A 23,244-nucleotide genomic window follows, 5' to 3' on the forward strand; every position below is an offset into this window, starting at 1 on the left:
AAGCTGACGCAAAAATAACTAAGATATTACAAAACAAAAGCCAAAGGAACGTACGAGATGCTCTTAAGAGACATTCTGCAACAATAAAACAGTGTAACATCCAATGATCTTTATCCCCAGTGGCTTTCAAGTTTAACAATATGTTTAGAATTTCAAAAATCAAATCAGGGCACTGATTCAGGTAAGAGAACTCAGTGATACATTTTATCCCAAACAAAGCAGAAAAGGAGAAAAGAAGAAATATTCTATTACATGAAACTCTGGAAACTAAGAACTGGATATTTGACTTTAATATCTAAGGAACAGAACTTTAAAGGACATCAGCCTGAGAGGACCTCACAAGAAGGGTAAGAAATAAGAAGCTTTTGTTTAAAGATAACCAATTGTCAAGAGAAATAGACTTAGTGCAGTCTTTCCTTTATATGGTAAAAAGAATAACCTCATCTGATTCCATCCTTATTTACTAAGTAGAAAAGCATTTTCTTCAGAACTGTGCTGATCAGCCATAAAGAGCTTACAGAAGTATCCAGATATCTGTTAAGATGATTATCCCCAAATTAAAAAGTAATAATGGCTTTTTCATCCTATTAAATGGCCCTGTGTTCTATTGAAAATATCCAAAAGAACTGCGGGCGTTTCAAAAGCACGTAGTAAAACAAACCCCTCTAAATGAAATATTTATTAATACTTACTTATTACAGTGATGTTTGAGATGTTTCCTATAGCTGTCTTCTTGAAATAACACATCCGGATTACAGGTTGTGAGCCAATCAGCATCTTGCAGCATTGGCTGTGAACTCTGGGCTTTTACTTTTTTGCCTTTCCTCCCCCTGGGCACTGGTGCAGACAGACCTGCATAAAACCCCAATACTTCTTATACAATCTGAACAGAAAAAGCTCTCACCCCAAACTGCATTACAAAGATACATTTAAAGCTATCACTGCTATATTTATTCCTCTGTGGGCAACACAACCCCCAAAAACTGAACAGCAACATAATTCAGTACAGAAAATTGCAAATAACAAAAATCAACCAAAACTTTCATGCAAATTTAGGTGTGAAAATTTCAAAATTCAAAGCACCAGCCAGAAAATGGTGTTATATAAATATTTCTTGTAAAAACTCTCATGAATCTGAATGGCCATAAGGAAACAAGCTTTCTGATTTATGGCAATTTGAAAGGGATTAACTCCAGCGGTAGATGCCACTTAAATATCATACTGGAATACCTGTTCAAAACTGATTTATGGAAAAGAACAGTGCATTCTACAAAGTGTCCGAGGGAGACTTCCCCTTTAAGTACAGACCAAGTCAAAGCCCACCTTACTCATAAAACCTGACAAGATCCTACGACATGTCAGAATGGCTATAGTTTAAACTAAATACATAGCACAACTGAAGCAATTCCTTCCTATTTACTGGCATCATTATTTGATTGAGTTGACATACCGGAATGATTAACCAAAGCTCGAGTTTGCCCATCTGCAGTTGGAGTGATCAGATCCCAGATGAAACTTTTGATATTTTCATCCCCTTTGTAATGATTAAGACAATACACCAGGATAGTCCGGCAGATGGTTTCCACATCTTGTTCTGTTAGCTGACGTTTATAGCGCCCATGTGAGAGGATGTCAGTCCACCGACCCCAACTATAAGAAAAATATGTTCAATACAACAGCCAGGGCACTGACTGGTGTTTTAATTGCTGACTTCCAATTTAACTCCTGGTACCAAGTAAGTTGTGACCTCCTGCGTTAGCACTGATGTATTTTGCATTTGCAGGTTTCGTCAGGGAAACCAACCTCCAGCACCAAAGAGTGAGGAATGTTTATTTTACAGAACAGGCAATAAGTTCACTGCTCGTAAAGCTGCAATTGAATTACACTCAAAATAATAAAGTACATATGTTTAGCTCTAATGGTCCCAGTAAGCTATAAATAGGAAATTCAACCAATACCTACAATCACGGGATTTGGGGAATCATTCTTATTTTAATCCTGAAATCCATTATTAACAATTGTTGCACATGACTTTCTAAAATAAAGACATTCTGAAGCACACCATGCTAGCAGTCAAATATAGCTACTTGCTTGCAAAGAGGTAAAACTCAAATCGCTAAATCCAATGGGGAAAAATATAAAGTATCAAATAGCTGAATTTAAGTGGCACCAAAATACCACAATCTATGTTGAAAACCTTTAGACTGACTGTTGATTTCACAACCACATTGTTCTCTACAAATACGTTTTGCTATTCTCTACAACACTTCGAAAAGAGAGATTAAACCTTGATAACTCAGGAATTCTTTACACTATGAGAAACCATTAACAAATATTCTGGCACCACAAAACTACGTATCTTACCGGTGAGCTCATAGCCATCTGTGAGATACTTTAAGCTAAAAAACACATATATACACAACATATATATATAGCAACTTAAAATCTCACTGGCATGTATACAGCGTAATGAGGTAAAGCTTACACAGTAAGAGATTATGTGAATGTGTCCCAGAGAAGGATGAGTTATTTACTATACATCATTTCCATATTTGCAGTTCTGTAGCCACAATCAGTATATTTAACTTGTATGTGATATCCTTACCCATAAACCAACAAGTTCTTCTCCACCCTGAAACATTCACTTCTTGCATAACCCTGTGATTTATCCTGAGGCCTACGGGGCTTTGTGCTAGGTTTTTCTTCAGAATCACTTTCCAGGTCTGAAAACTCCATCAGTTCATCCTCTTTGACTGCACTGTAGAGTCTGGTTTGCTTTCTTACTCTTGGTGTATCAATAACTAGGTTATTCTAAAATTAAAGTGAAAATATAGAACTTTAGGAAGAGGAAAAATCTTCAATTTAATTGTACTAGGAACTATCATAAAGCTCTTACCCTTCCATTTAAAGCATCAATATCCAGCTCAGCTTTCTTTGCCCACTTCTGCCAAAAATTAGGATCATCCAAGGAAATGTCTGTCCTGTTCCCAGATGCAACAAAACTAGCCTAGTAAATGTGAAAACATATGCGTTGGTTTCTTAACTGCATGTTACAAAAAGTATCTATTTTCACCAGTAAATACAATACTTAAGAGTTACAAAGTTGTAATTTCAAAAAAGAAAAAAGGTAAGCCTTGAAACTATCAGAACTGGAAATACAGATATCCCACCACTTGTGAGAAAAATATCTGAGATGAGTACATTGAAAAACTAAATCGACACAGAAGGTAATTTAATACTACTTCCATCTATCCTGGTCACATTTTATTAATTTTCCTCTGAATGTCAATGCACACCTTTGCAAATGTTGAGCCTTTTCCTTCAGACTCAATAGTAATTGTGTGTGTTCGCCTTAAGAGAATCTGATCAATATCCTCTTCACAGAACTTAGACCCTTCATCTTCCTCATCCATCAGAGCACCGTATGCCCCCTTTCGAAGAAGATCTTCTATTTCTTTCTTAGAAAGCTGTTGCACCTGTAACATGTAAGAGAGGGGGGTTGGGTTGTTTTTTTTTGTACATATGACAGCATAATCAGACTGACTGTATTCCTATTTAGCATTTTAAGAAGTGAAACTCTAAGATAATGTGGTATCGGTCAATTAAACATTCATGCTGAAGTCATCTTTAAAAGCAGAATACAAACAACTAAATTCTTAGGGTGAAGTTATACGAGTGGTTTAAACTATTTAATAATACATTGTCATTGAATCCCTTTACGTTATCTCTGATGACTGCTAAATTCCTCCTGGTCGCAGATTTAACTTACTAAACCAATGAAGAGCTAAAGCAAAAGAAGTCCGAAGCAAAAGTCTGTACCATAAAGAGCTGACTAAAAGAACTCCAAAAAGTGCTGGAATTAACATAATGTAAAGGGTGGAATAATGAAAATGGATGTGGATTGAGGGAAGATGACTCCACCTGTGCCCTTTGAGCAATAAGGGAGCCATTAGATAGGCTGAGCCAGTTCAGGTGGCCCTGCCCTTAATTAACCCTGCTTAAAAATACATGGTATACTCCATCTGAAAACCACCATTCTCCAGCTATACACAAACAAGCCAAGGAAAGTGTAGTGCTTTTGTAGTATTTGTTGATTGAGCACGTTAGTATATTAATTCTCACCCCATTTGTAGCATTTTCTCTTCCGCTCATAGATTGTAGCACAGCCTTATCAAGGCCAAGCTTCAAGCTAGCTTTGTCAAACATTTCCCTTTCGTAAGAGTTCCTTGTTATCAACCTGTAAATTTTCACCGATTTGCTTTGTCCTATTCTGTGACATCGTGCTTGAGCCTGGTGAAACAAAGACAGATAGTTACAGGTGACAAATCAATACACAGAACTTACTTTAAAAGTCACTGCTTTCAATATAAATAAAAATCTTTATGCTTTCAAGAGAGGGACAACAGATAATTTCTCTTGTAGGTGAAGAAAATTTCACAGCAAAAAGGCAAAGAAAAATTTTTAACAAAATGATATCTTGTAGTATTACCTGGAGGTCATTTTGGGGGTTCCAGTCTGAATCAAAAATGATGCAGGTATCAGCAGCAGTAAGATTAATGCCCAAACCTCCTGCCCTTGTACACAGCAGGAAAACAAACCTATCAGAATCAGGTCTTGAAAATCTGTCGATAGCTGCCTGACGCAAGTTGCCTCTTACTCGGCCATCAATTCGTTCATATGGGTACCTGAAATAAAGATGCATTATATGGAGAACACTACTGCAGTGGCACTGTTTCTTTGACAGAATATGCAATTAAAAAAAAAAAGGAAAAATGCTACTATAGGGTCAAAAGAATAAAACAAACTGAGAGACTGTTCCTGCATCCACGAATTTCATCAGTGGAAGACACACTACTAAGTCTCCTGCTCTGCTTCTTTTGGTAAAGAACAGACTTTCACTCCAAGGAATGAAATAAACATTCAGGCTTAAGCTAAAAATCTCTAGAGCCACCAAAACATTTCACTGAGTAGTAAACCAAGAGGTTTAAAGCTTTCCATGTGAGGTCATTTTGCATTCACCCAAAAGAAAAATCTCAGTACTTGCAATTTACAGGTATGCTTTTCCCTGTAGTCAGATCACTACAGAAAATACTGTAATGTGTCTGAATTTCATCCCTTTTCAATATAGATTACTCACAGGTTAAATACAGTGGCCACTGAGGAAAGCACAGTTTATTCAGAATTGTATTATTTTGTTGCTCTCACCGTCTTTGAATGAGGTAGTCTTCCAGTATGTCCAAGCAGCGCACCATCTGGGAAAAGATAAGCACCCTGTGGCCACCAGCCTTCAGTTTTGGCAGCAGCTTGTCAATCAGTACTAGCTTGCCAGCAGCCTGGATCATTGCCTGGAGCTGAAAATCTGGAGAGTCGGCATTGTGTGTTTCTTTAAACTCTTCCAAAATTTTCTCTTCAGCACCTGCAAAGATTGGACAGCAATACATGAACACTGCAAAGGGCTTCATTATCAACAACGCGCCTGCCTTCAATGTCCTATAGAAACTGCAGGAATGTTGTAAGCATTATGTGAATAAACATTTAGAAAAAATATTAAGCTTAAATTTAAAGTAAACACACACACAAATACAGCATAAATACAAAGCAACTTTGAGCATTCATTCTTTTAAACAGGAGTAAACCCTTGCCTGAATATATTCATACAACTATTTGACACACATAATTTAATGAAAAAATAATAAGAAAGAAGATTAGAAAGTAAACCATATTCCCACTGGTCAAATGGATTTTCTGTTCTTTTTGAAAATGTAACATGAAAGAAAAAATATCTTGTTTCCACAAGAAAATACAAGGAATATAAACCACATTTGATGTCTGTGCTCCAGAATCACAACCACGCTTCAACATGTGCATGTCCTGGACCTGCTCCTTCCACTATTCATTACAGAATCAAAAATCCAAACAACAAAAAAACCTAACTTTAGGGGGTGGGGGAAAGGATAAGCAGCTGTGACATTATTATTTTTACCTTCTATTTTGCTTTCTTTTCTCTATGTATTTTTCTGTTGTTCAGTTTGATGAAGCTATCCAATATTTAACTAATTCTGGAAAGAGTATGTAAGTTCATTCTTGCCATTCTCTTTGCCTATGAACGATTTGTACAGCAGCAAATATTTCCTTGTACTGCTCACTATGTGAAGACTACAGAGACATTCAAGTTCTCTTCAACCTCTTCTGTGCTTTTATTCCTTTTTTTTTTTTGTCACTTCTACAATCTCTGGACTATTCCAATAATTATCAGATCACTATTCTTGGCTATGTAAAAGGTTAGGAATCTTCATTCTAAGCTTATTTCACATGCAAATAAACCCCTTTTTTGAGCTATCTTTTCAGTCCCTCTGGTTTTTGTTGTTGTTGGGATTTTGTGTGTGTGCGCGTGTGGTTTGTTTTTTGACAAAATGCAGTTTATCAGGTATTTCTGGTTTGTACATTCAGCATCAATACTGCTTTTGAATAACACAAGGAAAGGTGGGAGGGTTGGGGGAGGAGGGAACAACAGCTACTGCCAGACTTCTGCTGAGCATCTCTCTCATATCCCAGTTCCAAGTAGATGCCTGTAAACAAACACGCAAAGGCACCCTCCCTGTATGGTTGCTGGTTCAGTGCCTAACCTAATGTGGTGCCTTAACTAGATACCACCCTAAGCAGGCTGGCTGACTGCTTCCTATTACTCAATACACTTGTATTACTAGCTTTCACAGAACGTAAGTGACTAAAGATGTGACTACCCTTGAAGGTAGTTTTTACATCCTTTCATTTTCCTTAGCTGGATTCCCTACTCCAAGCATTAAATGGTTTGCATGTAAGAAAAATAAACCCACGTGACAACAGTACAATCAGACACTCCTTCAAGTGCCCTTCAATCGTATCACTTCCCACCTCGTAAAATCGGCAGAATTTTGGGTAGTACATCTCAGATTCTGTACTGAGCTTAGCTAATTTCAGGATATAGTAGGCTGTCAAGTAGTTCATATACAGTAACTTCAGCGATTTTTCTTGGTTACATCATTTATTTCTTCCTCAATTGTGATATCCAAATTTAAGTTTCACTACTACAAAGTAAACCAATATGCAAACACAGCATCTGCAAAAGCAAACCACCTAAGCCAAGCACATCACAACAAACCCAGAAACAGGTCTCATGAATAGTGAAATTTCAGTATCAAGAGTCCGGTCTTGGCAAGACCTACTTCCATAACAGACAATGGCCTCCAAAAATCTGCTCTTTCAAGAACCTTATCTTAGCTAACCCCTATAAAAGACCACTCTGTCTTTTTCAGTTCTATTTCAATTGCAATTAAGCTATGCACACTGAGCAGCCTGTTACCCAAAAATTACTTCATGTAGTACCTGTAGGTCTGTAACATGAGTTCCTATCCAAGTTTATTTTTAGTAGGGGATGAAAGGAAGGTATTTGAATGTGGTTTTGGTCCATCAGGGAAGCCCCTACTTCCAATCCTAATTTGGAGAGGCTAAGAGGGCTCAGGAGGGCATCAGGAATAGAGTGAGAACCCTTTCCAGTGTTCAACACTGTGTGATATATATGTACAGAGGCACTTCTCATTGCTGGCTCTTCGAGACAAAGAAAGAGGAATGATGTATAAATAGTTGAGAATGGTTGCTGTGGATAAAACAAGGAGTCCCGCCCTAAGAAAACTGACAGATAATGCTTTGCCCAAGTTGGTTGGAGAATACACAAAATGTAGTAACTCCTAGAAGTCTACTCAAAGACAGTCTCAGCTGACCACCATTCTCCTCTCCACAGAACACATCTACAAATCCAGAAATAAATGAATAAAACCACTCCACATTCAACTCCTACCATACTACTTCCATCATACAATGGGTCTTAAATGAAGACTATCTAGAAGACTTGTTTGCAACTATTATGCAAAACCAAACATACACTGTTCTACTTGGATATTCGAACACACGATGCAGTACTGCTTGCTCACAAAACCAGTAAATTCGGAAGAAAATGAGAAGGATTCAGAGGCAGCCTGGTAAAAGCAGTTAAGTCTCAAGAACTTGCTACTGCAACAAATCCTTCACCAGGAGAGCACTATGCAACATCATGTACCACCAGCACTGCAAGACCTCTTGGCGGAACTACAATAAACTTGTGCCATCACTAAGTACATAGATGTTAATCGATCAACAAGAGAAAACTTCAGACTCTTACAACTACAGTATGGAAGAGTGTTTTCTGTCCTAGAACTACAAAGGATGTATTTGTGTAATTCCATTTCCACACTAGTAATAATCAGGATTTACTTTTCCCTCAAATCTGAAGACTTGATCCTTGGTGTCATGTTGCTGCACGACACCAAGCAAGTCCAAATGTTCAAAAGTCACAGAAATGTTGTAAAGGCAAAAGCATTCAAAAGACAAGCCCACCTCCCTTTATTAGGGTTAAGATACAAAAAATGGTAAGATACTTAAAATTTTGTACATAGCTACCTGGGCTTCAGCAGTCTCTAACAGACACTAAATGACCCAAGACTTGTACGGAAAAAACCCCACAAATCTCTGCTGTAGGCAACATTGCAAGCACTGCTCATGACCTCTTTTTGACAAAACAAAGTAGCAGCAAAATATTCAGTTTGTTTCTTTTAGCAAATATGAAATAAGGAAAAATAATGGCAAGGTTAAAACCAGTTGAAAACCAAGAAACATAAAAAGCATCAAGTTCAGAAGCTTATAAGCAGAACTTCCTAAACTATTTTTCTGGTAAACTCATTTATGTAATGGGTAAACTTGAAAGAAAGAACCGACAAACAAAAAACCCCTACACCAGAACCACAAAGCTATTGAACTGTAGCTCATCCAAGTTTAGAAACCAAGTAGCCCACCAGCATGGCTGAGCTGAAGTACTTTGGAGTAACCCTATATCACGTCTTTGGAATAATTACTTGCGCATGAAGTATAATTAGATGTCATTTCGTGAATCAGTTTAAGCATTTTTCCCCCATTTAAACAAAAAATGTCAAGGAAAAACCCGTAAGCACTGCAATATGGAAGTCATACAATAAAAAAAATGAAATCACATATGGCTGTTCAACAAAACAGCCTTTCATCATGAAGCTTATAACCAGCATTAAGTTGGGAAACAAGAAACTAGTAGAATGCAACCCTGTATGGAGGCTTGTGTTACATCCTCAAAGGGCAGATTTAATTTGACCAACACACACGAGTTTAGCATACTTCAGACAGCTATAGCTAGCTGGTTCGTCACATGGTCAGTCAAGGAAACGGGGTCCCCAGGTAAGTCATCACGGCACAAGGACTGTCAAGAGTTCAAGGAGCATCTGGATGATGCTCTTAATCATACAATTTAGTTCTAGGCAGTCCTGTGAGGAGCAGGGAGTCGGACTCTACAATGCTTATGGGTTCCTTCCAATTCTATGATTCTATGGTACTTGCCTCAGATAATCCTGATCTAAAATCAATACCATCGCTCTGAAAAACAGTATTTGTCATTAATGTCTAAGATGACATTCATATAAATCTTTTCCTGACTAGTTAGATTAGGAAATAAACTGACAACATGTGGCCATAAAAGCAGGCCTGGTCATCATTTCTTAGCCCACAACTTTTATTCAGGAGCTTTAAGGTACTATGTCGTAATGCTCTATGGCAAGAAAATAAGTAGCAGCAAACTGTAACTGGAGAAAAAATTGCCAGATTTATGCCAGCATCCAACAACCTGCGTGGTAACTGAAGTCTTGTTAGTCAGAACTAACAGAAAGGAAAACTTGATCATAGCAACACAAACTCTGCCAGGGCTAAGAAACCTTGGGAAAAAGCAGCACAGATGTCCTCAAAAGCAATGCTGTGCTGGCTGGCAGATACAGCCATACTTAAGAGAACCTAAAACATTAACTCACTTTTCTACTTAAAATAAATGAATAAAAAGCCACACTAGAAGAGAATTTCCAACTTATTGAACTTCCTTACAACCATTTTTCAAATGAGGAGAAAAACAGGAGGCCTACCATTAATAAGGTACGGATGATTGCAGCATTTCCTTAGTTCCATCATAGTGTTTAAAAGATTAGGTACATTTGCCTGACCTCCACCCTTGGAAAGAAATGTGAAATTCTTTTCAAGAATAGCACGGTAGTATTTCTTCTGAATATTTGTCAGCTCAACTTCAATGATGGTTTCCTCTTTGGGGGCCAGGTTCTTTTCTACATCCTCCTTGAGACGTCTCAGCATCATCGGCTTCAAAATAGCTTGGAGTTTTTGCACCTAGGAAATACATGTTTAATAAATAGCTGAATTAAAACTGCAAGGCTTCAAATACTTATTTTTCAATTTCCTCAATTCAAAATCCTTGTTTCCTACCTCAGATCCCAAGTAGAGTGCATATGTAAAAAAAATGTTTCCTCAATGACCTACAGACTGCGTGCTCCTTGTTAACTCAGTGACATATACACTTCTAAAGTCTACTTCCAGAGTACAACCCTTCTGTTTAGTGACTGTTATTAAACAGACCTCACCTGTAACTATCCTTCTAGACAAGAACAGTACTGCACACCAGTCATGTAGACCTAACCCGAAGTAAGCACTGCTATATAAGCAAATCTGTCTGTAAGATCAACGTTTACAATTAAACTGCTAACCACTAGACACAACGTTTAATACTATTTTTCCTTTATGTATCTGCTTCTGATGATTTTCTTATTTCCCTCATTTTGACATCCACTGAAGTAGTAACTACTGGTGTCTGGTCTCAAAATGAAAACATTTTCTTTCTGTGAATTTTATAACACATTGACCATTTTTAGTGTCTCCAGGTTTTGCAGCATATTCTTTAAGACACATCCTAAATGGGGGGACGGATGAAGAAATGTTCGTTTCCTCAAATACATGGAATGGGATTGCAAGGAACGGAGGAGAAAATCCAAGTCATTAACACATAATCTCTCCCATCACTTGAAAGATAAATCAAACTCCAAAACAAGTAATGGTGTGTCAGCAGAGGAGGCAGCTCTTCCAAACTTGCTGGCTCAAGCAATCCAGGCTCAAATTCTGCTCATGGCTGACGGCATTATTTTAGTAATATTTCCATGTATGGCTTCACAAATGTCCAGTTCTGCTCTGCTGACATTTTCAGCTGGCCAGACAAAAGCTATGTTGAGAGTCAGGATATATTAACTCTAGCTCAAACACTATATTAACAGGACTACATGGCTTCTGGATCAGAGCTGGCTCACTTCCAATCAGGTCAGAGTCCATTCTGACTGGCATGCATCTGACTGCACAATCTAGGCAAACATATCCTATGACTCCCTCAGGACACACTATGATTTTTCCAGGAGGTAAGGGGCTGGGGGAGCTATTTTGTAATTACTGTTTTGTAATTTAGACTATTCCCTATGAAAGAGTTGCTCTCAAAGAAAGTTAACAAATTCAAGCAGTCGAAACTTAGAAATACCAGAAATTGATTTTTCAGACAAAACCAACATAAAGTTGTACACAAAAACACATGTAACCATGAAGTTAGATTATCACAGGGTGCAAAGGGTCAAATTAAGGTGCCTAAGTTAAGATGCCATGCCAAGATAACTCCTAAAGTTAAAGTTACCTATTGAGTTAATAAATCACTTTCATACATACAAGATGACATTTAAATTTCATATATGATCATCAGAAGCTTTTACATCCTAGGTCTAAAGCATGCTGAATTGAGGTCTTTCATTTTGCATTGACTTATGCATTCCTTCTATTGGCCAGCTTCAGAAATCTGTTTCTGAATGAGTCAAAAACATCTCCCTCCATTTGATAAAACTCTCAGCTGTTAACACCATGGAAGTTATAGAGGACAGTCCTCTCACTCTGATACTGATGCTTAAGGAGAATGTCAACCAACAAGTTAATTCTCTTTGAGGAACTAGAAGTATTTTCATCCAGCAACCGTTACAAGGCACCTCACACCCATTTTTACATACCACAGTTTAACAAGGGGAAACCTGCCCTGTTTCTGCATGATCTGTGGACACAGGACTAAACACCCCAAACACAACAACAACAACAAAAAACCCCACAGTAATAAGGCAAATTACTTTTGGTCAAAAGCAGAGAGTTAATGAAGGACAGTTAACAAAATGAAAACAAACAAAAACCAGGGATAAAACTACTATCGTCTTCCAAAAAGTAAACAGATATTATCTGTAAAAGCAAGTAATGAAGTTCAGATATAATAAAACCGATAAATTCACAACATTTAAATACAAAAGTAAGTGTGCAAGAGAGGTTTACCTGTTCTTCAGTTTTCAGATCACCAAATTCTTGCATGAATGTGGTTTCTGATGGGAAGCGACCTGGTTCCAAGAAGTGAAGCAAGCTAAACAGCTCTTCTACTGTATTTTGCAAAGGGGTTCCAGTAAGCAGCACTTTATGTTCCTGAAAGGTTAAGAATGAGTTGCCTACGAAACCATTTAAATTAATTTTCAATGGAGTAACACACAAAATTCTCTCTTTTCTTTCCCTATATGTATCTTCGCTTCTTCTCCCCACCCCCAACTACTTACTTACAGCGCTTTTAAAGACATTTCTAACTAATATTCCAGCCTTCCTTCAGCCCAGAAAAATACTTCATTACTTAAGCACCTTCGAAAGTCCTCCTGATACAAGAAGAGATTTTACTGATCCACAGCATCCTAGACGTTTCACAAATACACTGAACTTCAAACAGCAAAACAACAACTGAACTTATCCCATCACTTCCAGCACAAATCCACCAATTTATAACACCTCCAAGAGATCTCAGTGCATGAAACTTTTCAGGGCCAGTGTAAGTTTCTAACAGGAAACTTATTTTAAGAATAAGTTTTTTCTAAATTTATTTAAGAATAAGAATTTTTCTAAATAAGAAACTTATTTAGAAACAGTTTCTAATAGGAAACCTGAAGCAGAGTCCTACTTGCCATCGACATGAAACAGAGCATGAGTGGCAGAGACAAGAGCAAAAGTTGCATATTGCTTTACAGAAGGAGCCCAGAGAGGTTAAGCAACTAGCCCAAGGTCAAACATGAATTTAGTAGTAGAACAAGAACTGACATGAAAAGTCCCATATCTCCACCTGCAGCCACACCTATAAGCTCAGCTCTCCATAACAGCAACCATAATAAGCAAAACAAACTGTATACAGCATTTTTATAAACTTTCATTCATTAAGCCTCAAGACTCCAAGAAAAGTATCATTTAACAGACAGGGAAAAAGAATAATCTTATTTTTCTCTGCGCACTTAATACAAGTAATTTGTGCAATTAATGTAATGCATATTTAGGTACGCATCAGAAACCAACTCACTTTTCCCTTCCTTAGTCAGTCTGAAAGAACATCCTTATGATCACACACGTATTTGACCACCTGACCATGCTATATCTTTAAATAAGTGTCTATGTGAAATGACTATGGAGTAAGTCGCAGGAAAAGAGAGAAACGAAAAACAAATTAACAGAATGCACGTAATTCTAGGTCTAAAACAAAGAGACTTACGAAACATCAGCACTCAAAAATGGAAGGTATCATATCCTTCCAGGTATTTTAAAGACTTTCTCAGAAGCTTTCCCTCATTCTTATCAGCACTTGCTGATTTTACTTGAGAAGAAAACCTCTTATTTTACTTTTTGATGAAATCATAAATCAGGAGTAATAAAAACGCAGAAGATGCAAACGTAAGAAATGTACACACTGACCAGGTCCATCATCTTGAGTCCTTCCAATAGCTTGCAATTCCTGTTCTTCAGCCTGTGGGCCTCATCGATGACTACGCAACGCCATGGAATATTGCGCAGCTCTGGGCAGTCAGTCAAGATCATTTCAAATGTTGTGATAATGGCATGGAACTTGTAGGATCCCTTTATCACACGACCCTGGAAGGAACAGCAGAAGTTTAAGTAAACTCCCTGGCAAGGAAAGGAAGTACATTTGTTTCATCTTTAAAATTCATTCTTTAAAAATACAGAACAGTACAAAGGGCAAGGCAGTGAACGAAGTAAATGAAGTCATTATTGCTGACTCAATGAGGGAATACAAATGTTTTAAGTTTACTGCTGGCTTCATGCTAGCTATGTTTTTAATCTGGTAAAAAGGCCCACAAAATCACTGTGTATTCATTACAAAGATGTTATACAAGTATTTCAGTTGTAGTTCATGTGGATTATACTAACATCTTGATGCATTAATGTACTGCTGCAACACTCAAGTAAGCTTTTCCACCTCTGTCAAGAGAATTTTCTTTAAACCAAAGGTACGCGATGGTCCTCCCCAACAATCCAAATAAGCCGTAAGTACATTAAGGCTTCATATTTACGACTGTTAGAATAATTGGCTCCAAATAAACAGTAATTTTTTTCCTAGTGGACATCTCCGCATGCGTTTCCTTGGTATTTTTGTAAATTTGTATTAAGGAAAGTTCATAGGACAATTTACTTGCTGTCTGGCATATTCACTATTTATTTTGTTAGTTAAGGATCTTATTTTCAGGGCTGATACTAAGACTCTGTTGCAAATAAACCCTACCCTGAATAAACTTTACTGAAGATCATGGAACGAACATCTTTCTGACATTATGCTATATTTCTTCCCAACATTGTTCAAAGAAAAACGTAACTTGGTATCTCCAGTGTCACCGGGTCTGCACAGAAACATGCTCTTTCTAAGGATGGGCCTCACACAACTTCAAAGCTATTCTAAGTTTTCAAAGCAGGACTGCGTCATGGGTGGTATACTGAATACATTTTGAAAGAAAACAGGTATTTTACAGTAAGGTGACCATTTCTTTCTTCAAACATGTGCAAGTCTGAATCCTTTTATAAATGACCTGCATATTATCCTCTCCAAACTGTGGGGATCAGAGCTGGCTACTGACTCCCTAAAATGATTGGAAACCTGACACCCTGAACTCAGCATTAAATCTGACTACGCACATCAAGAGTGTTTCAGAGGAAGTAACGACCTGTTCAACAGTGCTTTCCCGTGGCAGTCCAGAAACATTTATCTTCTTAGGCAGAAAAAATTGTTACCTAACAAACAGCAGATACACTAAGTGGGCAACCTAAAGAGCCAGCAAATGCTGTAACCTCTTCATGAGCCAGATATAACTGAAAATACAAGAATGCAGCCCAGGAGATTCTTTCCAAGTAGTGGAAAACACTTCCATGAGCAACCTAGCGACTGTAAGGGCAAGTAACGCTCTTCAAAAATGATCACTGCATAAAGCAGTGCATCCAGGTGAAGCAAAAATTGTAAGATTATATACACTGATTATATACCTTTGATTATATACTTAGAGCTGTCTAAATCTCAGATTAAAAAATGCATAATGGTCTTGCCACAGGAGCTCACATTATTTGAAAGACAGTCAAATGCTGTACCGAAGAACACAGTAGTAAATCAAGAAACACAGGAATTTGTATCAATTTACTCAGAGAAGTCCATCCATTTCAGGAAATCAATCTTCCTCATAGGTAGCAGTTTCCTGTTTTGTTTGGGAAATTCTTCTGGAAGCAACTCAAGCAACAGAGATAGCCACAAGGTACAACAATTTCATATGAATATAAAAGTTAGGTTATGTTTTGAGGTATTACCTCTTGGCAGATACAAACTGAGAAGATCAACTGGATGTGTGTAAAGAAGTGGACTTCTAAAAAGATGTACATTGCACCAACAGGAACTGTGAAAGATTATTATGGTCTTTCCCCACCAACCTCAGGCTCCACTTTGAGGAACAAGAGAAGAGACGCAAGAAAAGTGCACAGTAACCAACTATAGTCAGAAGGCATCTGGAAAACTAAGTCACCGTGATTTTTTAAAATGGAATTTGATGTAATCTTTGGTGAAAGACACAGTCCCTACTAGTGAAATACTGCCTTAAACTGCTGCACACTAACCATTTGTTATAGAAATCTGAGGTAATCCTATGCTGATGACACGTTCCCAGCTCAGTAGCTTCTCAGCAAGGCAGAAAACCATACAGGCAAGAAAATACTCTAAGCCAACACCCACTGAGCCCAAAAAGAATGAACCAGGAAAGCCAGAAAAAGTCCTGAACATGGATAGAATTGAGCTGAAATCAACCAAGGACGAAGTATTCTGTTTCCACATGTGAGCCAGGTGGTTTCTCTTTTCAGTCCTCATTACACTGCGAAGTAAAATTTCCCTCACAAACAAGTTGGCTGTTTTGCAGGGCTCTGTCATTAGTTTTATTTGACATATATAGTTTTCCTGCTCTTACAATAGAACTTTTTCTCAGAGGTAGAACACTACAGAAAAGCAACTGGTTTATTTGATATTCCAACCAAGGAAGGCCCCCAGAAGTTCCTTTCAGTTATACGGCTCAAGAACACCCAGAAGAGGCTTCCCTACATGACTCACACAAGCAGTAGGGCAGGAAGGGATACTAAGGAATGTTCTCTGGAAGTAAGGTGTGCTTAGTGTTGAAGCCACAGCACTGCAGAAATGTATTTTGTTATTGACTACTCTCTAGCTTTTCACAACAACTTGACTCTGGTTACCGGCGTTGGCTCTGACAAACCACGCTACTGCAGATGGGGCAGGTGCTCCTTACACATGCTATCTCTTCTTACTGCCCTTCAAAGCTACTCAGACTTCTTCAATTTTCAATCGTCTTTCTGAGAAACAGCTCGAGAGGCCTTTTTCCACATTAAGACCTAAAAAGCCAAAGATGCCGATGTCTGGGTTGAGGTGTTCAGCAAGAAATGATCCTGGCAAAGCCTGCCTTCTTTCTCTCCCTGCTCACCCCGCATCGCACACCCGCTGATGGTACTTCAGAGGATGCCAGACTGAACACTACATGGATTCTTTTTGTCAGAACATGAAGAGACTTTTTTCCCCCATAGTTCAGTTTCTACCATGTGTTACGCAGCTGACACAGTCTTAAAAAGAATGGAACACAGAAGGTGATTTCATGACACATCTAAGCTAGCTGCCACCAAAAGCATGAGTTCACTCCATTTCTCCTTTATCCCCAACCATGACAATTGTCTGATTCTCCTCTTAAGGCAGTTCAGGGAGCAAAGCTAGCAGAAAATGATTCATTTTTCTGCACTATGAGTGCTTTATCATTACTCACTATGGGGTCAAATGACTGCCACGGTCATTGCAAGAGGCAAGTTAAGACTATAGCAACAGGGGGAACAAAACTTTCTGCGGCTTCTTGCCTTAGATCCTTTTAGGTGCCTTTAGACCAGTGAAATGATGTTGCCAAAATAACACTAAATCTGCACAGTAAGTGGGATTTTTCTGATTACATTCCTCCAGGTTTCATGCTACCTAACTGCTGCATCCTAAGGGAAAGAACATGCTGAGAACAAGCACCACTTAAATAATAAATGAATATGACTTTTAACACAGGAAACACTTCAGTAGAGATAGTATTTGTATAAACCCAGATTTTTAAATTTGGTATCAAATATCCATCTCTAGTAAGAAATAATTTTCAAACCAGAAGTACAAATCAATTCTAGTTCATTTGTGTATTATACATCTAGGCAAGAAGCTAACTGTGATTATTATCCTAAGGAATAACAAGCATTAGACCTCAGTGTAGCAACTGATATCCAAATCAATCTTCTTTAACAACATATATATGATTTTGATTTCAAAGTTTCTTTGATAAATTGCTGGGAAAATGGTTATTTTCTAGGCCAAACAGATGTAACTTCTAACTACTATAAATTACTATGCGTTTTTCTACTATATTTAAGTATGTGATTCTATTTCTGTTTGCCTTAATGGCATGTCAAGTTGTGTCGCAGTCATCACCTTCAAAACAATTTCTAATCAGTTCCTTCCCTGTAATAACATGTTTTCTGTCCAGCAACCTCCCCCCTAGCTTTGCTCCAAGACTCCAGTTTTTCAACACTCCGAGGACAGGAAGTGAGTACTAGGCAGAACTGGACTACCCACCTCATTACTGACAAAGGGAAGAATGCTGTAACTTTCCTACTCTTTAATAAAGATTTCTTTCCTCCTACACACTTGCACTACACTAGCCCATTTAACCACAGTGTCACAGTACGAACTCATGTTTAACTGGTCATGCGTCATGACACAAAGGCATCCGCGTTTGTCTTACAGCCTTCCCAGAACCAAGCTCTCCCTGCTCCTTGTAGCTCTCCCCCACTCCCTGTCCACAGACAGCCCTGTATTTAGCTATTCTGAGTATTGTTAGCCTGGATCCAATTTATTAAGTAACACAGCTTATTCTGTATCTGCAAACTGTCTTAATTATTTACCACTCTCCCCATCTTTGTGTCATTTGAAAACTTCCTCAGTAATGATTTTATGTTTTCTTACAGGTCATTGATAAAAGTGTTATATAGCTCATGGACACGAACCAATCCCTTAAGAACTAAGCTGGAAATGCAAATCATTTCTCATTTACAATTACATCAAGAAATATCAGTTAGCCAGTTTTAAATCCACTTAATGTGTGCCATATTGATTTTATATCATACTAGTTTATTAATCAAAATATCCAGTGGCATAAAATCAAATGCTTTACAGAAAATCTAAATGTATGAATTCACCACTACCACTTCTTTAAGCTCAGATGGAAATAACACTCCACAATATATCAAATTTAAGTGAGGAGGATTATGTTGATTTGAAACAACGTTCAGTGTATGTGCATTATTTTCCCCCAATCCTGTTTAATTACCCTTGGCAAAGCCATGCATGTAAGTGTAGAGACTCGTTGCTCTTTATAGCTACAGTTTTCCAAATGATTCTACCCCAAATTTTTTCTGTACCTGCTCTCCTTCTCTCGGAAGACCTACTCAACCCGAGCACAGTAACACAGATTCAAAATACACCTGATACATAAAATTTGATAAAGAACATCAACAAGTTTAATTTCTGCAAGATGGTCTTTTCCTGGAATGGTAGGCAAAGTAGTTTCTCCATTAAGAATCCTTTCTGCCAGTTTTCTTCAGGAAGGCAAAGCAATGAAACCTTGCACGAAACAGTGAAACCCTGAACAAGAGTTGCATCAACAACTCTTGGTCCCCTTTCCATTTCCAGCCTATCTCTCGGCTACTATTAAAAAGTACTCCCTTTATTAATTCATTATTAGCTAAAACCTACTGTATTAGTACAACAAACCCCATCAACGCTTAGATTAATAAACAACAGTAAAGCACATACAACAAAGAGAAAAAGAAAAATCATGAAGGGCTTTTACCTGTGGATCTTTGAAATACATTTCATACAACTGAATGGTCCGCCGGCTTGCTTGACTCCCATGATACACAACCACATTCAATTCTGTCCAGGTGCGGAACTCCCTTTCCCAGTTGGGAATTGTGGACAACGGTGCAATAACCAAGAAAGGACCATGGATTCCTTTCAAATATATCTCATAGAGAAACGTAATGGACTGGATAGTCTTTCCCAACCCCATTTCATCTGCTAAAATGCAGTTTCGTCTGAAAACAATAATAAAACCAGTCTGAATGAATCCTTCATAACCTAATACATAGAAAATCAGTAAAGAGCTAAACTGACTAAACCAGAAATTTTCTAGAATGACAAGTTTACACTGAAAAGACACCATCATCTTTTTGCATTTTAAATGTTATGATTTGTGACGCAATAAGCATGGATATATCCATTTTCTATATCTCGCACGTTCACATGGGAGAGAAACGGGCAGCAAGGGTGTGCATGAACACATACACATGCAAAAAAGCATTTGCCAGAAGAATCTGAAATATTCATGTTTAATACAACATTATGTTATCCACCCAAAATTCATTTCTGTATCACTCCTGCAGCAAAAAATGAGACTTGTAAATAATTCTAAAACACCGCTTTAGAAGATTACTTTATAAGGTCATTGTTTCAAAAAGAGGATAGTTGGCAATTGTTTCCAAGCTTTTCCAAAGCAGAATTCAGCAGTAAGCAGTATTCTACGTACGTGTTGTACCAATTGAAAAGAAGCCAGTTTACTCCCTCCAACTGGTATTCCCTGAGTTTGTTATTGTTTTTATACTCCCTGGAACTCTCCGATTTCTTCCAGTCATCGGCAGGAGGTCGCTCCTGTTTCAAATACAGCAAATCCCATTAGTGGTTTCTGAAAGACCACATTACTTTACTATTTTCAAATAAAATCTCTATACTGAGCCAATTCTTACCACACGCTCCATTTCTGGCTCCCTAGACATCAGTTTCTCAAACTCTTCAATCTTAGCTTGGTCGATGTCTTGCTTGAGCTCCCAAGTGCTGTCTTCATAAGGAAGTGAACACCATTTCACCAGATAATGTGTTACAGGCTTTGTTAAGACAAAAAATAAGATTACATCACAATTTAGAAAAAATAAAAGTGTAACCATTTTGACAGGAGATCTGCAGGCTAGATAAAATTCAAACAGCTTTACCAGACCTGAATGTCTGTATCAGCCAAAAGGACAAGGAAACAGCAGGCTGACACCTTGACAACCTAACTAAGAAAGATCAGAAGGCAGGGAATGCAGCTTACCACCAACACGAGCACAACACTACAATTGAAATTCCTAAGGTTAGACTAAAATTTAGAAGTGAACCAATATTTGTTTTCCAACTGTTACCATTTCTGTGTTTACCACATATTTCAACAGTCAACTGTTTTTTCTTATCAGTGTCATCAGAAACTTCCCAGCAGGCAACCCAACCACCACCATTCCCTGACAGAGCATTACAGAAACGCTGTCAGGGAAGCCTTCTATTCGACAATGGCCGAAATGGAATCTGCTGGGAGACACAATGATCTTGCTCTGCAGAACAAGTCATTGAAAAGTAAGAAACAGTGAATTCAGGACCTCTTCTGCCACACGAGTCTAAATAATGTCTAATCTATTATGACATTGAGCTAAGATTCTTACAATTTTCACTTAAATGCTGTATTACCTGCATGGACAACCATATTTCTACAGTATTAAGTACCACCTTAGACGTATATATTAGAGGGTTTGGGTGGTAGTGGTGTGGTGGCTTGTTTTGTCATTTTTCAAATATAAGTGACATAAGAAGTTCAGAATTCTCACCTGATTTTATTTTTATTCTTAACTTTATTTATATTCTCACTTTCCCTTTATTTTAGGAAAACTGCTCTATTACTCAATGTTTTCTCAAACACGTTCCCGTTTTCTACACACATACACCCTGGTGGCTTCTGAAGTGTTCAATATATTCACATTTCTAAACAAAAAACTCTAACCATGATGCCCATACGACTACAGATGCACTGTAAGTTTTATTTACCTCTCCGTTATCATCTGTGCTACGTGAAAAATCCAAGATTCGATCAACTTCGACATAATCTGGATTAAAAAGCTCATCATCAATCTGTTCAAGGAGGCAAAAAATATGAAAGATATCTCTATTATTAGCCCTTCCTGAGAGGAAAAATTATTATATATTTCACCAGGCAATAATATTTTGGGTCACGGTGACATAGAATTTATATTTGGCAAACTTCAACATGTTAATTGAAATGCTACAATTCAGCAAGATCATTCCCCGTGAGGGAATCAGACTTCTCAGACTTTGTTAACTGGGCCTCTTAATTACTGTGTGAAACCTTTTACTGTGAGAGAATGTTTAAGAATATTTTAAATGAAGTGTGAAATTACAATTCACTAATGAGCAATCGAAAAGGCTTATGGCATGCAATGCATTTAGCATTCTTGAAAACTACAGCTTGCAATAAAGAAATTAGAGCCTTGTACACTAAGTGCCTTTGGATTATTTTAACTACAGGAACTGTCTAACTGCTTTATAGATTCAAAGACTATTATTTCAAAAACACAGAAAACACACTGCACGCATACGCAGTTTCTCAAAAAAAAAAAAAAAAAAATCACGACTTGCTATGTTCTTTCTTATTCCTGCAACAACTTACGGGATTCTCTTGTGTACTAAAGCGTTGTGTTTCTTTTTATACTTTAAAGATCCTCTTCAATAGAAAAGGCAGGCAAGAGGACTAAAGACTATGTACATTTTGATAGCTTTTTCTAAAACAAGAACAAATTCCAAGCATTTACAACAACTTGTACCCACTTGGAAACAGATTTAAAAAAAAATACATAAACAAGAAGGAATTCCAGGCATCTTTACCTAGAACAGATGCAAGTTTACAATTTGCAACAGGTTTTGTTCAGCTTGAACTATATAGTAAATATAAATAAACAAATACTGTAGCACATGAACCTGTTGTGTTGGGGGTTTTTCCTCAAAAGACAGCATTTTACTGAAAGGAAAGCTTTCAGAGACAAAGCAGCGGATCTGGTCTTTTATTGACAGGACCCCTGCCACACTACTGCTTACGGCTCTAAGTGAAATTAAATTGATGATAAAAAGCTTAGAATCCCTAGCGAGCGGCAGTCCATAACACAGAAAAATGTGATGCATTTTTCTGGTATAATCAGCTCCTGAGAAAAGAGAGCTGGTACTGATTCAGCGAGAGTCATGCTTATGGAGCAAAACCCCACGCACTTTATGGAAAAAAAAAATACAGTAAAAAGTATACAGTCAGGACATATCACTTGAGACTCATAAATCTGCAGGACTTGGACCAAGAATGGTTACGCTTTATACCAGAATAAATGCTACTGATACATCACACAGTCATTAAAAATCTTCTGCTTCTATACAGAGAAAGAATTCATAAGAATACTCCTTAAATACTTAAAACAAAGAAAGAAATAAACAAATCATACTTCTGAAAGGAATTTGTTCTGGCCCTGTTTCGCCTTAAACCGCTTTATCTTCTGCTGAATTCTCTTGTCTTTGTCCAGCTCTTCCACAGATGCCCACTGACAATGAAGGTAAGAGCTAGAAGATGAAACACAAAATCTTACTCAAAACTATGCTTCCATTGCATCCTTTGTGTATCTCACTAGTATACTTCCAGCACATTGTAGTGCCATGCTTGGAAAACTGGACCCTATCTTCTTCATCATACAGGTTATAAACAAATCATCTTTACTGGAAGTAAGTATACTTACTGATGGAGAACGCTGTCAATAAATAAAAACAACTCCCACCCACAATTTAAATACATACCCCAAACACCTAGTGTCTGGCACAAAGCTAAGATGATTTTTATTGGACATACTCAAAACAATTATTATACAAGACATTTCTCATCAATGTCATTATTTAACATCATATCCTAGCAAAGAGTAGGGTTTTTAGAAGTTAATGAAAATACTCAA

General features: G+C 37.6%; 1 protein-coding gene across 5 annotated transcripts in view; it reads right to left on the reverse strand.

The window, feature by feature from the left end:
* CHD7 (chromodomain helicase DNA binding protein 7) overlaps window positions 1–23,244 on the reverse strand; it is a 133,491-nt gene that overhangs the window by 17,049 nt on the left and 93,198 nt on the right. For all 5 annotated transcript variants that reach the window (XM_030511341.1, XM_030511342.1, XM_030511340.1 and 2 more), the window contains 16 exons: window positions 22,747–22,861; window positions 21,290–21,373; window positions 20,185–20,322; window positions 19,968–20,089; window positions 19,233–19,476; window positions 13,723–13,899; window positions 12,280–12,423; window positions 10,011–10,266; window positions 5,206–5,416; window positions 4,490–4,685; window positions 4,123–4,290; window positions 3,297–3,476; window positions 2,897–3,007; window positions 2,606–2,811; window positions 1,451–1,650; window positions 693–852 (listed from right to left, as the gene is read on the reverse strand). In XM_030511341.1, the coding sequence (XP_030367201.1) occupies window positions 693–852; window positions 1,451–1,650; window positions 2,606–2,811; window positions 2,897–3,007; window positions 3,297–3,476; window positions 4,123–4,290; window positions 4,490–4,685; window positions 5,206–5,416; window positions 10,011–10,266; window positions 12,280–12,423; window positions 13,723–13,899; window positions 19,233–19,476; window positions 19,968–20,089; window positions 20,185–20,322; window positions 21,290–21,373; window positions 22,747–22,861 (2,712 nt within the window). The remainder of the gene's footprint in view (window positions 1–692; window positions 853–1,450; window positions 1,651–2,605; window positions 2,812–2,896; window positions 3,008–3,296; window positions 3,477–4,122; window positions 4,291–4,489; window positions 4,686–5,205; window positions 5,417–10,010; window positions 10,267–12,279; window positions 12,424–13,722; window positions 13,900–19,232; window positions 19,477–19,967; window positions 20,090–20,184; window positions 20,323–21,289; window positions 21,374–22,746; window positions 22,862–23,244) is intronic.

Source organism: Strigops habroptila, chromosome 1 (genome assembly GCF_004027225.2).
Source record: "Strigops habroptila isolate Jane chromosome 1, bStrHab1.2.pri, whole genome shotgun sequence".
NCBI lineage: Eukaryota > Metazoa > Chordata > Aves > Psittaciformes > Psittacidae > Strigops > Strigops habroptila.